We start from the raw sequence: 17,311 nt of genomic DNA on the forward strand, positions 1-17,311 counted from the left end.
CATTTCTTTAGAGCTTATCATTGAGCTCCCTGACATTGGAGAATAAGGATGCAAATGCATGGATAACAACTGTATATATAAGATATATTGGTGTGTGTAAGATTTGCTGCATTATTGCTAGTTATGTATGCTTGTAATTGGAGAAATGGGGTTGGTGTGTATTGGGAAGCAGGAAAAAAGTTTAGACATTCAAGGAGATCAAACATGGAACCTGAGTAACATTTCCCCAACTCTAGCTTGAAGAGGTTTCACTACATATAATAATACACATAATCATGTAAGATACACACTTTATCTCTAAGCAATTTCCACATGTAATTATCTATAGTTTTACAATTACATAATATAAACCTATTGATATAATTTAAGCTCCATCCTGGTGAGAATGTGTTCAGGACTGTCACTCTAATTTTGTATTGTGGAAGGCACGGTTGTTAGCGTTGCTATCTCACAGCGTTGGGGCTATGGGTTCTAGTGCGACCACGGTACTATGTGGAGTTTGTATGTCCTCTCTGTGTTTCCACTAGGTGCTCTGCGATGTTGTCCCCTGCCAGGGGGCAATGTTATAGTTCGCAATAATATTGAAAAATGTTGGAGGTTTTTTCCAATACCTGCCAGCTCTGGTCAGACTGGTGGTCAGTGGTCTAACACACACTGATGGCTATAGTGCCTGTTAAACCAGGAGAAAATATGGTTTATTGCATTATAATAGGACTCTGTTTGGCTCTGAGAGCTGGGTGGCAAGTAAAAACAGCCGGGTGGAGAACATGGGAAATAGGTGCTGGGGAGAACATGGGACGATAATATCTGCAAGCTGCAGTTCAGGATCCAACCCAGACATCTTGCTAGGATCAGGTGAACATGCTTATCTCAAATGTGTGCCTGTCCTGCTTGCAAAGTTTTCCAACCTCGTAGCTCAGTTTTTTGGGCTGTGTCATGGCAGCATATTCGAATCAGAAAACACTTGACAAACACGTTTGGCCAATCTATAAGGTAGAGTGCAAGGGATTTTCTGTATTATGGCCAGATGCATAAAACATGCGGAGTAGCAGGCAATTCTGTCTCTCTACATTGCACATGATTCCCAAAATAGACAACATTTTTCGAGTACTTCAGAACAGGAAACAAATTATAGTCATATTGGGAATGCTGAGAATATACAATGGCCAAGGTAAGGGAAAAACATAATTTGCCTTTGTGGCTATTTCAATATATTTACATTCCCTGCTTGTACAGTACCTGCAAAACCTGTCACATTTATACCTGCAGATTATTCCATTATTTAAAAAAACACTGCTTTGCAAAGAGGTTTTTTTCTTCTTTATGCTGTGAAACATTTATGAAATTTCCATGTAATTCTCAACCATATTCTGTCTAACTCCTAGAATTTAAAACAGCTGCCACACTTCTTCCACAAGAGGTCTCCAGCTGTCTTGTGTTTGAATTAATAATTTGCAAATCCTTATCTATACCTTCTTAAAGGGAAAAAACAAACAAAAGTCAGAATGATAACCTTGGGTAATTAAATATATAATATGTCCCATGACCATCTTGAATTAGGTACCGGGGCTTCGACAAGGCTTTGGCTTATATTATCAGTCTCTAAAGAAATACGAACAATGGTTGAATTAAGAATAGTTATGTATCCTTAAAATATGTAACAGGTTTTGCAGTGTTAGTATCACTATTTAGGCTGAATAATTTGAAGAAGTCCAGAATTAACTCAAAATGTTATTTAGTCCTGTCACATGAGTTTATCAAATTAAAATTCATCTATTATAAATACTCAATAAAACAAACGTTGTTATTTTTAAGTTTAGAACTTTTTTTAGCTAGTTTTTTTACTAAGTTAGCCTGAGCACTTCATTCAGGGTGGCTAAGACAGAGATGGTTGTGGCACATACCAAAGAGTCCTATATGAACTCCTCTATATTTATATCTATTCTTTTTGCATTAGGTATTTTTTTGGGGGAGTTTTGTTTATTCTATTACTTTTTAATTTTGATCCTTCTCTTCAATAGCCATATACATGCATGCTATACATACTTACTACCCAGCATTGTAGTGATTGAAAAGTATTTGTTTCAAACTGTGTAGTTGTGTAATACAGTATACCACAAACTTTAAATCTACACAATCACATTTGATCATTAATTAGTGATGTTTTCTACAAGAAGATTCTTCTGCTTGACAAAAGGTTAACTGTTTTGTTCTACTCTGCATCATGTCTGCAATATGAGTTGCAGGGGTATTGCACCAGAGCTCTGATTTTCTGTGGTTGGGTACTTGAATAAACGTTCTGAACCAGTTGCCACGTTTGGAATCTGATTGAACTTTACAGAGAGCCTATCCTCCTCAGGTGTTTATTCTCTGCATGTAAAGTAGTATTAAGATGAGAGTTACACAAAAATAGCAGATTGAGTAAAGCATGATCCAGAAGGACCACGGGGAGAAATGGAGTATATGGAATTCAGAGAAAGAATTTCTGCAGCCTTTTTTGCCAGTTATGTACTTTTGTGCATACTGCTATGAAGTTGTGTTTTTGTTACTAGCTAAATACTTGAAACAAAAAGTGTATTTATTCAACACAGGCATGCTTTGGTGTTATAATGGCACATGTTCTCTTGTAGAAGTTATAGGATCCCTTCATCATTATCCATGTTTTACCTATAAGTGCAAGACTTTGTTTCCCTTCTGCGCCCCATCCTACAGGTATAAAACCATTTCCACATTCTGTATGATGTATTATTACTTGTTTCATTTTAAGGTTACTCTACTGCTTATGTCTGCTGAATCCTAAACATTAGACTGTGCAGAGCTAAAGGAAGCAGAGACTTGAGAGAGACCTATGGTTTCATGCTAGTGGTGCCTTACCTTTCAGTCTACCAGTTTCTTAAGGTGCTACTTATCAGTCTACTCATGATCTACTGCCCTCTGCCTTTGGTGAAATGTCAACTAGCCGTGCTAAGCTGTATTAGAGGTACAAGGATAACGTGCAAATATAAGCAGGAGCTTTTGTTTCTAATGTGGAGCAGCAGATTTATGCTGGACTGATTTCTGGTCTTTATCAAGATCCTTTGTTGTTCGTCTTTCGTTCTATTGTTCTTCAAGTGTTGCATAAATGTCATCTCTGTTGCAGGATTTTCATCTTAATAGAGTCAATCTAGAGGAGTCCTCTGCAGTGGAAAGTAGTCCTTCTGGTGCCCGGCCCAAGAAGAAAAACAAGAAGTCCTATGATCTAACGGTGGCCGATAAGTTCTGGCTAAAACACAAAGGCAGGTAAGTGAGAGGAAAAACGATGGATCATGTGCTTCATCTATATCCGATGTTTCTTGCACTACCAACTCTAATTTATGCAATCATTTCATGATTTCATGCTCACCTTTGCTAATAACCTCATCTCACAGAACCCAGAATCAGAAATTGAGGGCCATTACGTGTCCTGTCTTGAATTTTCCAAGATATTGGATGACTAGTAGGAATGTGCTCTATGTAGTTTTTCCATACTCTACCTAGTGAACTGTATTTGACTGTTCACTTGATTTTGCATATTCTGAACAATATTAACATGACTCAGTACAGTTGTAGTCTGTTTTTTGTTTTGTTTTTTATCCAATTTGCCTTGGACCATCTTTGCATGGAGACTTTACTATGAACTTATCAGATTTGCAGACAAATTGTGCTTTTCACCTAGTAAATCTCTTTGCTGCTTTTTCTTCTGCCACACATAACCTGATGTTCTGTCTTCCTGGCCATACTCTTATGTATTAGGTTTTCAGTCTTTCTCATCACTTTCTTTTGCATGTTTCACAACAAAATAATTCTTACTGTTATATTTGGGAAGGGTTGCTGTACTAGATTAGGCTTTTTGATTCTCTTTAGCCCCTTTCCTGAAGTTGCTGAATCTGTTCAACAAGAGCTGGAGTCCTACCGTAACCAAGAGGATGAAGTGAAAAGACTCAAGACCATAATGGTAAGGAATATTTCTTTACCATCAGCGATGTAAATTATGGGTTGAATCTCTTTCCACTTAAGTTTTACAGACCATTTTATTACGTTTGTAGCAGCACCGAAATTGACAGTGTGTCCAACTACATAACTATAGGCTCCTCACGTTGCCCTCGTAAGGGACAATGGGGCCTTTTACATGGGACAGACACTGTAATGTCCTCTGATTGTTGGGACTAAGCTGTGTTTGGCTTGGGTATATTTAGTGAGGAACAGTTGCTATGGGCCATAGTCTGAGGTGCACCTAAGGACCAATTTGTATAGTGTGGTGGGGAGTCTAGTGCTTGATTTTTCTTGTTTTTGGGTGACTCATGGTGAGAGATAGTTGAGGAAAAGGAAAACTTGCTGGACACTGTAATAGAATATATGATACTACTGGAACAGAAACCACTGGACCTACATCTTATCTAGGGAGATTCTGCACTAGACCAACAGGCAGAATATTTACTAAGTAGGAGGCACTACTGATAATCAATGGTGGTGTAAACTGCGGGGAGACACTGGTGGTATAATTGTTATGTGTGTGTATTTCTTATATAATCAACGTGCGGCTGCGATCACAAGTAGAACTAGACCTCAAGGGATCAGGTAGACAAGTGCCACTTAGCCCCTCACCTAACCATGGCAGTCATTGACATCCTGGAAGTTTAGTGTTTGTGTCATTTGTTTTCTGGCCCTGTATTTGATATGATCGGTACACATGGTATTTATAAAATATACTGTTTGCAGAAAGCAGAAGCACTCTCAGCTGTGGGCTTTTTTCTTTTGGGGGTGGAGGGGAGGTGCATTTTTATGTTTCATGCAGGGAATCGAAAGTTAGGTTATTCCATTAAATGCCTTTGATTAATGCCATTCTGTTCCACTCAATCACTTGGTGCCAGCTAGAAAAATTAGGTATCCTGGTACTTAATAGAGGGTCTGCTACACAGCTGACCACAATGACCTGTTGCCAGTATAGTTGCTGAATAAAACCTGCTATCCCTGTAGAGCCATGCACCCTGATGATGCTGTAAGTCGAGGGTGCCACTGCAGGTTGTGTGTCTGACAGTATCCTGTCCGGTTCCCAGGCATTGAACAAACTCCATCAGACACAAGGGAAACTGGTTAGTTGTGGGGTCTTTATGCTCAGCTGGAACCCTCACTTAGCAAGTATGTAATCTTTACTATTTAGTACTGATAATTGATGCTACTAATGGTGACTAGAATGAAACTGGAAGCTACAGTGGGTTCCTCCCTGGTATACGAAGCTAATGGTTGGCTTCATTAACTGGGGACTGGCAGATGACCCAAGACATTCAGACTAGGACAGAAATAAAGGAGACTGTTGATAGCAGAAAATCAGAACTATTAAAATAGAAACGTCTGTTATAAAAAAAAAAAAAGAAGAAGCAATGACTCAAATAAAAACTGAATGCAAAATGGGGACTGCAGAGAATGAAACAGATAAAAGTGACTACTGCCAGAAAATACACTTGAATATGATTCTGAGAAATGAGCCACTAAAGTACATGTTGTACATAAGGTGGTACACCAAATAATAGTATATTTAAGTTTAATTGGTGTGTTAGCTGTGAGCATTTATACTTTCTGCACGTGGCCCCTTTACTGTCTTTGTTCTACTACGCTATGGAGCACACACAATATAAACAGAGACAGTAAATGAAGTTGGTAAGGCTGGCGCTCAGGTTTCAGAGTTAGAAGCCACATACAAGACTTGGAGCCGAGGCAGAGCTGAAAGATTTATTTAACTATGCTCCACAGCTGAAGCTTAGAGAAGCCAGTACAGAAGCTGAGCTCCATCTTCAGCTAGGTTAAACGTTTGAAATAGAATGTAATATTTATATCCCATTATCATTTGTTAGACAATTCCATAAAATCTACTACGTTTGCTTAAAATAAACATTAAGCGTTAAAAAAAACATGCAATTGATAGGTTTGGAGCTTTTTAAAAAGTAACTTGACTCAGAAGTGTGGAGCTGCTCTGGAGCAGGAGTTGCTGGAGCGGAGCGCTTGTCTTGTCCAGCCTGGACCCACAGCTCGGTTAATGACTCTAGCAAACCTGAAACACTGCCAACGTTAAAATGTAACCTAAATGTATTCAAGCACATATTGGTACAAAATTGCAGATTCAGGGGATTCGTATTGTGGTCCTTGTGTTAAATTCATTATATTCAGTGTCTACGCTTTACAATATGAGGACATTATTTCATGCAGTTTCTATCTCCTCTTAGCAAACAAATCGTATTGTTTCAGGGTTTAGAAGGTGAAGATGAAGGTGCAATCAGCATGTTGTCAGACAACACAGCCAAACTAACTTCTGCTGTAAGGTAGGTGCTGATTTCTGCGGGTAGTCAGTGTTCAAATGCTTTTGCACCTAATTTGAGCCTTGTGCTATTTTAAAATGGGTGAGTGCAACATATGTTAGATTTGAATCCTCATGAAATGACCTTGTATGTGCTTAAGGTGTCGGGTTGGTTTTTAAGTAAGCGAAACTTAACTGAGTTCAAGTAGACATTCACTACTATCTGTCGTCCTTGTTTTTTTTATTTGATTTTTTTTAAATTAAACTTGCATCACAAACAATTTATTCTAGATATCATTCTAAGTATCTAAGGCATTAACCTACTTTTACTGTGTCCATTCAGCTCACTTCCTGAGCTCCTGGAGAAGAAGAGACTCATAGATCTACACACTAATGTAGCCACTGCCGTTCTGGAGCATATCAAGGTCAGTTGTCAGTGTGAAGTGTACACATATTATAAAACATTTTGTAACTGTTATACATTGTCTCTGGCTGTGTTGCAAGTTTGTTTCCCAAATTCCTAAACTATATGTTTTTCATTTGTACTGAAAGGAATGATTTTAGCTTCTTATCATTGTCAATGCCTGACAACTAATTTATAAGAACAAAGAACGTTGGAGTTGCTCAACCATGGCCAAGGTCTAAATTCTCAAGCCAAAAATGACTGTTTATGTGCCAAGTTGAAGCGATAATCAGTGAAATAGATAAATGGTTGAAGATATATCTACATTTTGTAAATTATATTTTGGAGGTAATTAACAAAAGTACATTTATAATGGCCATTGTGACAACGATTGTTCACTGTCATCCGCCTGCTCCATTCAAAAGAGAGCATTTGAGATGAGATGAGAACATTGTTCCTTGTCCAATAGCTTAAGCAATTTAGTACTCTATTTGTTTTCTAATGCTTCTGTGCAACTAGACAATAAATTATTTAACATTGGGACAGGAGTATTGTGTTTTCGCTCAGCAGCTGCTGCTACCTGGTATTCGACCATGTGTGGATAAAATCTGGCTTAGTGTGCACCCTGTATAGTGCTAATGCATCAAAGTTGGTACTTCTTTCCTTTCTCATACGTCCAATTGGGGGACACTGCAATACATAGGGGTATAGTAGGTGATACCAGGAGTTTAGGCACTTATCATCTTGTTTGTTCCTTACACTCCTCCCCCACTATGCCCCTCCTCTCCAGCTCAGACCTCAGTTTTTTCTAAGTGCCTAGGAGATAGGTCACTTCTGTATAGGCTCCTGCCTATACTTGTATTAGTTGTAGGTTTTTCATGTTTTTATTTTAATTCCCTTTCAGATACAGTGGGGGACTCGATCCAAAGACCCAGAGGAGTGAATAAGACTCCAGCTCTGTTCAGTCTGGGTCCCAGCGCAGATAAACAGCAGCCTTGTCTCACTTCCCTCGCACCTCTGCCGGCAGTCTCCTCTAGAAACGGGGCCATACTTTTAAGTCTGCCATTAGGCAGCAGATATTATGGGCACCAGATTATTTATATTATATCGGTCAGATAGACGGCCGTGGCCACATTACTTTAAGGGCGGCTGGGAGGGAGTGAAGCTTAAGCATCAGACACACTTTAACCCTTGCGGAACTTGAGTCTGCGGCCCCATCCACACCTCCTCAGATGCTGGGCAGGGTGTCTGACCTTTGGCATTAAGCCAAATAAGCAATTATTAGACGGGACATATTCTCACCTTTTTTCCTTCTCCTGGCAGAGAAAATAGTTATATGGGAAGGTACCCCTAGGGTTAACAACTCTGTAACTCATCTATTCAATTATTCTGCTATCCTTACGCAGGGCAGGCACTGAGGGAAGGTTTTCTCTGACAGAAAGTGTAATCTATCCTCCACTCAGCTTAAGTGACGATTGGCAGTATGTTTACACCTCACAGGGTCATAGCTGGGCTTTGGATAAAGCCCATTCACCCATGGTCAGAGCAGTTAGCCAGAGGTATTCTGGAGTACATTCCAAGATCGGAGTTTCTCATTTTTGCAGAGTTACAGTGTAGTCTCCAGGGGCCACTGGAGGTAAGCATATATCTCTTCCCGTCCGCTCCACTAGACCACGTAAAGGGCCGTCTTTATCCCTTCGTCTCCTTTTTTTTTGTTTTTTTTACCCCATCACATACTCACTACTTAGCTCCCATAGGAACATATAGTACCTGCACAGGTGCAGTTAAGTGAGGAACCTATATACTTGGTGGTATTCCCGAGAGTTGGTATTTTATTCCAACCTCTTCCTGGACCACAGACCGATCCCTTTGTTACATTTAAGCTGGCAGTCCCTCAACAGGCAGGCCTGTATTCCCTTGTTTCGGATGTAATCACTACGCACAGTCATTGCAGGCAGTGAACAGAGACAGTTCCTTGCCTCAATATACATCATGAAGGTCTTCTTACATGGACCAGTCGGGAAGGGGGCATCGGTGTCTCTTTCGCTTTGACAGTACAGTAATTTCCGTTCCAGCTCAGGATCCTGCTGTTTTTATTCTGCCCATTGCACATCGTTGGTCTCCGAGGTTATGGCAGTCAAGGCAGGGCCACGGCGCCCCCGACGAGTCACGATAGTACCCTGTCCGGACGACCTCTTTCAGAGGCCTCCGTCATTCTTCTCTCACAAGCAAATCTCCATTCGGTTCCTGTAAACGCATGTCTGGGTGCAGAAACTACGTAGGTCCCCACTCTATCTGCCACAGCAGAAACCTTCCTACCGTAGGAAAGGGCCCCCCCCATTTCAGCGCCGGTAAAGGATGCTTCTAGCGCAGAGAAAAATGTTCTCTTCTCAGTTGCTTGAAGCTTCTGGAAAACAGGTCATCAGTGTTTGAGGCAGCATGCTCCTCTCTCAACATCTCCAGAGGGAAATTCCCTAGAAGGGTGCTGGTTCCCAGGTTATTGGACGTGCAGATCATCTCTTTGTCCAAGACCACACGTCTATCTCTCTCACAGTCATTAGCAAAGACAGTCAGGAGTGAGGTCAGTCGTTCTCCAGATCCTGGATCCCGGTCCTGATAGGTCTGTCGTATAATGGCGAATTAATAGGATCCTTAGGGTTCCATGGTCTTTTGGGTCATCCCAAAAACGCTGTACTTTCAAATCTGACGCCACATTCTGCAGAGGGTACAGAATGTGGCGTCAGACCCAGTAGGTCCTAATCAGGAAGCCTTTAGACAATCAGTCAGATAATGCCACGCCTGGTGCATTTCAATAGCATCACGGGGGAACACGCGACCTGTGAGCAGCGTGAGGAATGTCCATGTTTTGACCTGAGCAGTGCGTAATATTCCCATACTGTTGACCATTATCCCGACAGGAATAAGTGGGAAGACGAGTCTCAGCAAGAAGACAATTAACCAGGGGGAATAGTCTCTCCACGGGGACATCCTTTGCCCTCCTTGTGGAGTCTTGGGGAACTCCGGACTTAGTCCGCAGGGCGTCCATACTTATTTCTCAGTTCCCTCCTTAACTGTTCATAATCTAGAGTCCCGTAAGTGGAATTTTCAGATGCCAGGGTGTTCCCTGAAACTTAGATCTGGTGTACCTGTCACTTCCACGTCCCAGGTTTTCACGGGTAAAGCGCTCTCTAGGAGTGTGGCTTCCAGCTATCCTGGGGCCCTTCATGTTCTCAGACATTGGCGGCTGGAGGCTACATCTCCCTTCCGCCTACCTCTGTGGCCAGATCTGAACATTCAATGGCCTCTTTCTGCCACTCTTTATATCATCTTGCTTGGCGCTGTGGCGTTGGAGGCTCTATCCTTCGGGTCTCTTGGGTCTGAAACTGTACAGTATGAGTCCCAGGGCTTTCACTCGTCCCAGTGCTGGCTCCCTAATTTTTTTTTTTTTTCGCAAGCTGGCTCTGATATGGGGCTCCGCCTAGGTTCCCGCAAGGCGCAGCTCCTGGTGCTCTACATCAATTTCAGCACCGGTTTATAGGATCATGGTATCTTCAGTCTTTTCTTCAAGGGGTCTCTTCCAGTTCAGCCCCCCTTTGGTTGGGCAGATGAAGCCATGAAATCTAGTTGGGTGATAAGAGTGCTTGCTTTGGCCACTTTAAACTTACTGACTCTGGGAAAATGTTATTCCCAGAGTAGGGGTGTTCCCTTGCATATCTCCCCTGTTAGCAGGGGTTCGGTGGCGGTAGTGTAGATTGCACTCCCACATTTTACCTTTCCAGGAGGATAGAGAGCTGCGTCGCTCTAGCCAATATTGGCTCAGAGGATAGTATCTGCATTACACTGTTATGCACGTTTTGTCCCTATCCAATAACGATTGTCGATTTGTGTTTCCAACGCACAAAGATATTTATTATCCAAAAGTAGCAGAATAATTCAAGCAAAATAAAATAAGTGCAGCCGTTACTTATCGCAGGCGCCCTGGATCCAGTGAACAGTCATTCAGGTCTGAAGTCTGTGGTCAAAGAAGACTGGTCACTAGATCAGGAGCTCCTGCTTATATGCAGTCAGAAATACAGTAAAACAATGCAGATGATGTGGCTTGCTTCTATTGGTCCAGGTTTAAGGAAGGTCCAGGATGTTGCAGATCATAGGTCAGTTCAAACCAAAATATCCAATGGTGGGGGTCATCTCTCCAGGGGATGTGCTCCGACGTTCCCGCCAAGAATCGAGTTTCATCTAGTCTATTAGCATTTTATAGTCAGTATCACTTTAAACATTTATTCTCTAACATCGCTAACTAGAGTATGCAATGTGCGATCTCTTCGGCGAAAGAACCAGACAACTGCTGATGAATAGGGGATTAAAATGATACCAGACATGACACATTTCCTATAACCTGAACCTTTATGTTTTACTAACATGCATATAACTTATAATATTAAACATAAATACTACTATATTTTGACATAAATAACTGTGTTGCAACTACAATTAATGTGTACTAATTACAAATGTATGTGTTTGTGCGAATGTATATAAAAGTGTAAAAACTGTTATTGCCACGTGTTGCGGCTGGATATGCCCTTCTACGCCGTAGCATGCTCTACGCATCTTTTCAGACAAAGAAAACCAAGTTTGCTTGATATTAATTGAAATTACTTTATCCAATTAGCTGACTTAGACAACACTTAACTCAGGAGCTTATGGACAAGCATTCTGTTGTTCGTAGTTTTTGTGTGACACTCTTCCTTGGCATTGTGGTTGTGGTTCATGCTGTTTGGGGCCAGATTGACCACAGGGTCTCTATCCGTGAAACGAAGGTCCTCTTTGTTCTTTCGGACGCTTAGTAGCGGGCTGGTCGGTTTCCAGACATTCTCATGCCCGCTACACCTCTTCCGCCATTCGGTGGGATGTTCGCGCACCTTCTTCGGTTCTGTGGACTTTAGAGCTCACTCCCCTGGGCGGTTGGCGCTTCCTGGACGTCACATCTGGGTGCTTCGGTAAAGCAGTTGTGCAGGGTGGCAACGCCTACATTTACTGCAGGGTTTCTGGGTTGCATGGCTTTGCATCAGCTGATGTGAGCTTTGGGCACAGGATGTTGTGCGCAGTCGTTCCAGAGCAATCCCTCCCTTAGAGGCAGCTTTGGTGTGTCCCCAATGTCTTGCAGTGTCCCCCAATGGTAGGAAAGTGAAAAGAAGATTTTTACTTACCGTAAAATCGATTTTCTCTTACTCCATTGGGGGACACTGCGCACCCTCCCTTGTTCTGAATGTAGTACTGTTTTTGGTGCTTTTTTCTGTATTGCTTCTCCTTTCTTCCTGGCTTGGTTATACAAAACTGAGGGTGAGAAAGTGTGTTTTATATATATATTGGAGTTATAAACCCTAACACAAGATGCATATAATAATAGAATATAGTTCCATATTAAATAAAACATACAAAACAGCATTTAATATCCGTTAAAATCAGTGCACTGATGAAAAAACCACATAGATAAATGTGCAGTTAAAAACTTGGTATATAAAATAGCCATATATACAGGCAGATGTTACTATAGGCTGACTAATGTCAGCGGCAGAATTTCTATTTCATTCTGATATCTGTACCAAGGGGAGGAACACCCCCTTTTTTTCTGAGCAGCATTCTAGATAATTAACCCCTAGCAGCGCATATTGGTATCTTTTGTTATACAAAACTGAGGTCTGAGCTGGAGAGGAGGGGCATAGTAGGGGAGGAATGTAAGGAACAAACAAGTTGATAAGTGCCTAAACTCCTAGTCCCACCTACTATACCCCATTGTCTCACAGTGTCCCCCAGTGGAGTAAAAGAGATCAATTTTACGGTGTGTAAAAATCTTCTTTTTGGACGCAAGGCCAGCCATTTTCTAAAAAAGGAAGGGGAGGTCCTGGAACTGCTTTCTGGCGCCAGCACGGAGCTTTCAGTTCCATTTCCACACACTCTGAGAACGGAACCCTGCTGTACCCCTCATACAGGACAGGTTTTTACCTTGTTAAACTGCTCTTTATATAATTTAATTGTCCCTAAGAGTGAGTGTGTGTGTGTATATTGTACAGTTGACAGAAGTTGGTAAAAAACAGGGGGTCACCAGGTGTAATCTTAAATACATCCTGGCCCATTGTTAATAACAATAAAAACAAATGTGTGTGTGTGTGTGTATATGTATGTACATGTAAATGTGTATGTATCTGTGTGTGTGTATATATATATATATATATATATATATATATATATATATATATATATATATATATATATATATTTATTATTATTATTATTATTATTATTATTATTATTATTATTATTATTATTATTAATTTATTTATTTATTTTCACCATGAATGACAAAGGGACCTCTAGGAAGGGGACTGCTGCAGGGTCTGTTATGCATTACAATTGTGCCCAATGTAATGCAAAGTTGTCTTGTGGACAGTCTAGCCTGAAGGCCCTGTGTATAGCTTGTGATCCGGAATCACAGCCAGACCCAGTCTGCATCCAGGTCCGCAGATGAACCTGCTTGGCTGCATTTATTTACTTTGTTGTTAGCATAGCTCACAAGGGTAATATTTCACCGTGAGGTAGGTCAACTTTCTACTGTTTCTACACTACATCAGTCAGATACATAGTCCGGACAGTCGACTTCTGGGGCATCCCAAGTAGAATCATCTTTAGCACAAACTCTTGCGGTCTTGGCCCAGGGAATAGTTGCGGCTACTTCCTCACTGGAACGCTTACTGAATGCGGCTAAGAGACCATCTCGTAAGCATCAGACCTCTCAGGAAGCTAAGGATTTAATGTCCACTTCAGATGTTTCATCAGAGGAAGAAGGTGAGGTTCACCGAGATTCTGTGGAAGAGGATTCGGCCAGTGCGGAAAATTCACCCACAGTGCAGGGTGTAGAGGACCTGGTGTTGGGATTGACTTTAGGCTTCACCAACCAAGAGGTATCCTGGGAAACAGTTTTTTCTCTGTTTTAAAAGACGGATGAAACAACTTATTTTCTTTTCCTCCATCACCTCAATTAATGGAAATGATTTCAGATGCCTGGAAAAAGCCTGATTGGCGTTTTAGCAGGCCAGGAAAATGTAAATCTCTATCCTTTTCCAGCTGAAGATTGTGACAAATGGGAAGCACTTCCAAGGGTGGACCCTCCCTTAGCCAGGTTGATTAGAACAACCATTTTACCAGGTGAGGGCGTTATTTCCCTCAAAGATGCCACATACAAGAAATGTGACTTTTTGCTCTGTTCGGCTTACGAAGTAGCTGGTAGTATTTTCAGGCTGGCTGTGGCCATGGCCTGAGTCAATAAGGCAGGCTATCTAAGCATGGGCAAAGCAGTTGTCCATAGGTCTCCGGGATGGAGCCCTTAGTGACAAATTAATGCAGCATTAGTCATAGCAACCAGACGTTTTCTATGGTTGTGCTCTTTGGACGCGGATTCCAAAAGCACCTTGGAGGCTGTTCCTTTTGACGGCATTTCCCTCTTTGGAGCCAGATTAGACCAGTTTATTTCGGAAGCTATGGAAGGTAACAGCCCATTTTTGCCTGTCGTTCAAACAGACCTAAACAGCCTAGGTTTCTGTCCTTTCAGCTCTTCCACAGATCTAGAGGAACCCCAGCTAGGGGCCAATCAAATGCCCCCACTAGGGACGTGCCCAGTATGGCCCCGGGATCCCCTACGCAGGGGACATCCTAAACTGACAGAGTTGGCCTCAGCATGACGTGACCTTCATACACAGCTGTAGTGGGAGCACGTCTTCTGCTTTTTCGGAACAGGTGGCTGGACTCATCGTTAAAGCCATGGATCATAGGCATTGTCACGAGGGGGTACGTCATAGACTTACCTCGGTTTCCTCATTGCGATTTTTTTCACCACAGGGATTCAAGCCTGCGGTATTTGGCGCAAAGCCTTGCTGATAGCAATCCAGAACTTGCTGGATGCGGGAGTCAGCAAATCTTTTCCTAATCCCAAAGCCGGACTGCTCTTTCAGACCAATATTAAATTTAAAGACCTTGAATTTACAGGTCAGAGTCTAGGGATACAAGGTGGAATCTCTAAGGTCAGTGATTGTCACAGTAATTCCTTACTTGGATGACCTTCTTTTAAAAGTTCCATTGGCTGAGATCCTGTCACAGCACATTCAGTTGACCAGATCCTTCCTGGAGGAACATGGTTGGATAATCAACCTGCCAAAGTCATCTCTAATCCCATCACTGAAGATGCGGTTTCTAGGGTTAGCTTTCAACACCAGATGTTAGAGAGTGTTCCTCCCAGAAGACCAGATACTATCGCTCCAGCCCCGTATCCGAGACGTCTTAAGCAAGTGTCGGGTGTCCCTGCTGCGATGCATGAGACACCTGGAGACAATGGTAACTGTCTTTGAAGCAGTTCCTTATGCTCTGTTCCATTCGCGAGCACTGTAGTGAGAAATCCTGCACGAATGTTCACGCTCTCACATCTGGACAAGCAGATGATAATTATATCATCTCAAGTCTGCCTGTCCCTCACTTGGTGGCTGCTCAGGTCACATCTCTCCCAGGGATGATGGGAATGGACGATTGTCACCACAGTCCCAGGTTGGGGGGGATTCATTTCAACCCTCAGATTCCAGGGTCAGTGGGACCCGCTTGAGTCCTCTCTTTCCATAAATGTGTTGGAGCTACGAGCTATATACAGGGTGCTGGTACAGGCTCAGGTGTTTCTGCGTGGAAAGCCGATCAGAGTCCAGTTGGACAATGCGATGGCAGTAGCATACCTCAATCTACAGGGCGGCATGTGCAGTGCCAGGGCCATGAGTGAAGCGACCAGGATAACGTTGTGGGCAGAGAGACGCATTCCAATTATTTCGACAAAATTCATTCCAGGAGTAGACAACTGGGAGGCCGATTATCTCAGCCGAAACATAGTTCATCTGGGAGAATGGTCACTTCATCCGGAAGTCTTCGACCTAGTTCCAAGCTGGGGTTGTCCAGAAATCGATCTGATGGCCTTGTGGTTGAACTTCAAAGTTTCTCTCTCTTGCTCAAAGACCAGGGACCCTGCGGCAGGATTCGTGGATGCTCTAGTAATTCCTTCACGGTTTCACCTAGTTTACTTATTTCCTCCCCTTCCTATGATCCCAAAGGTCTTCAAGAAACTGAAGAGGGAACAAGTGAAGGCCATCTTAGTGGCTCCGGACTGACCGGGCCAAGCCAGGTACTCAGAACTGCTAGGAATGGTAATAAAACCTTCATTTAGACAACCTTTCAGGCCAGAATGAATCACTCAGGCTCCTCTTCGGTACCACTTGTTATGTCGGCTGACTTTAACGGCGTGGCTATTGAGACCATGATTCTGAAGGCCAAGGGGCTTTCAACTAAGGTAGTTAAGACCATGATCAAGGCCAGAAAGCCTTCATCGGCAACCAATTATAACAGAACATGGAAGACTTATCTACTATGGCAGTTGTTCCCAAATTGCGCCTAGGCTCCCTGGGGTGATCTCACAGGGGTGCCTTGGCCAGGGCCAGTGGTAAGCAAGGTGGGGGACTACTTGGTAATTATTTTGGCATAGGGGTGTCTTGAAAATTTTTTGGAGACCCTAATGGGTGCCTTAAACTGAAAATGTTTGGAATCCACTGTACTAGAGTTTGAATCAAATCACTTTCATATGTCCCGTTTCAAGCTCTCTAGGTTGCTGGGCTTCCTAGAAGCTGGTTTTGACAAGGGGTTGTGCCTAGCCTAGTTGAAATCGCAGGTTTCAGCATTGTCCATTTATTTCCAGCTTAAACTGGCCTCCCTGCTGGAAGTTGATACCTTCTTACAGGTGGTGCTTCACATTTTTGCCTTAATTTGTTCATCCGGTCTAAGTCCTGGGACTTGAATTTGGTTATCCAAGCTTTGATTAAAGATCCATTTGAATCTTTACAGTCTGTGAAGCTTTGTTACCTTACTTGTAATGTGGCTTTTCTTTTGTCGGTGTCTTCAGCACGCCGAGTCTCTGAGTTGGGGGCTTTATTTTGTCCCCCCACCCCTTTTTGTTTTTTCGCAAAGACAGGGCGCCCCTTTGTCCCTAAGGTTGTTTCCCGCTTTCATTTAAATCAGGAAATTGTTGTCCCTGCTCTTCCTCAAAGTTTTAGGTCACGAAATCAGTCCTTGTGGCTGCTAGATGTAGTTAGGGCTCTTAGGTGCTATTTGGGCCGCACAGCCGGATTGCGCAAAACCACAGATCTTTTTGTGCTTTATGACAACAAAGAAACAAGCTTGGCCTGCTTTTAAAGTCTCTTTAGTTTGTTGGATTACCTCCACCATCAAGCTGGCTTAGTTGATGGTGGAGGAGGTTTGTCGGCTCATTCCACTAGGGCTGTGGCTGCTTCATGGGTGGCGCATCACGGAGCTTCCGCTGAACAGCTATGCCGGGCAGCTACGCTGACATCTGTTCACACGTTTGTAAAATTCTATAGGTTGTAAGGCTTTGTATCACAGGATGTCAGCTTTGGCCGTAGGGTTCTGCGTGCAACTGTGTCAGAGCAGTCCCTCCCTTATGGGACAGCTTTGGTAGGTCTCCTATGTATCGCAGTGTCCCCCAAGTGGACGTATGA

At 42.6% G+C, this 17,311-nt stretch overlaps 1 protein-coding gene across 3 annotated transcripts in view; it reads left to right on the forward strand.

Moving 5' to 3' along the window:
• SCFD1 (sec1 family domain containing 1) overlaps window positions 1-17,311 on the forward strand; it is a 77,905-nt gene that overhangs the window by 16,388 nt on the left and 44,206 nt on the right. For all 3 annotated transcript variants that reach the window (XM_075192294.1, XM_075192295.1, XM_075192296.1), the window contains 4 exons: window positions 3,140-3,279; window positions 3,883-3,973; window positions 6,262-6,335; window positions 6,654-6,735. In XM_075192294.1, coding sequence (XP_075048395.1) covers window positions 3,140-3,279; window positions 3,883-3,973; window positions 6,262-6,335; window positions 6,654-6,735 — 387 coding nt within the window. The remainder of the gene's footprint in view (window positions 1-3,139; window positions 3,280-3,882; window positions 3,974-6,261; window positions 6,336-6,653; window positions 6,736-17,311) is intronic.

This window comes from Mixophyes fleayi, chromosome 12 (genome assembly GCF_038048845.1).
Source record: "Mixophyes fleayi isolate aMixFle1 chromosome 12, aMixFle1.hap1, whole genome shotgun sequence".
In the NCBI taxonomy this organism is placed as follows: Eukaryota; Metazoa; Chordata; class Amphibia; order Anura; family Limnodynastidae; genus Mixophyes; species Mixophyes fleayi.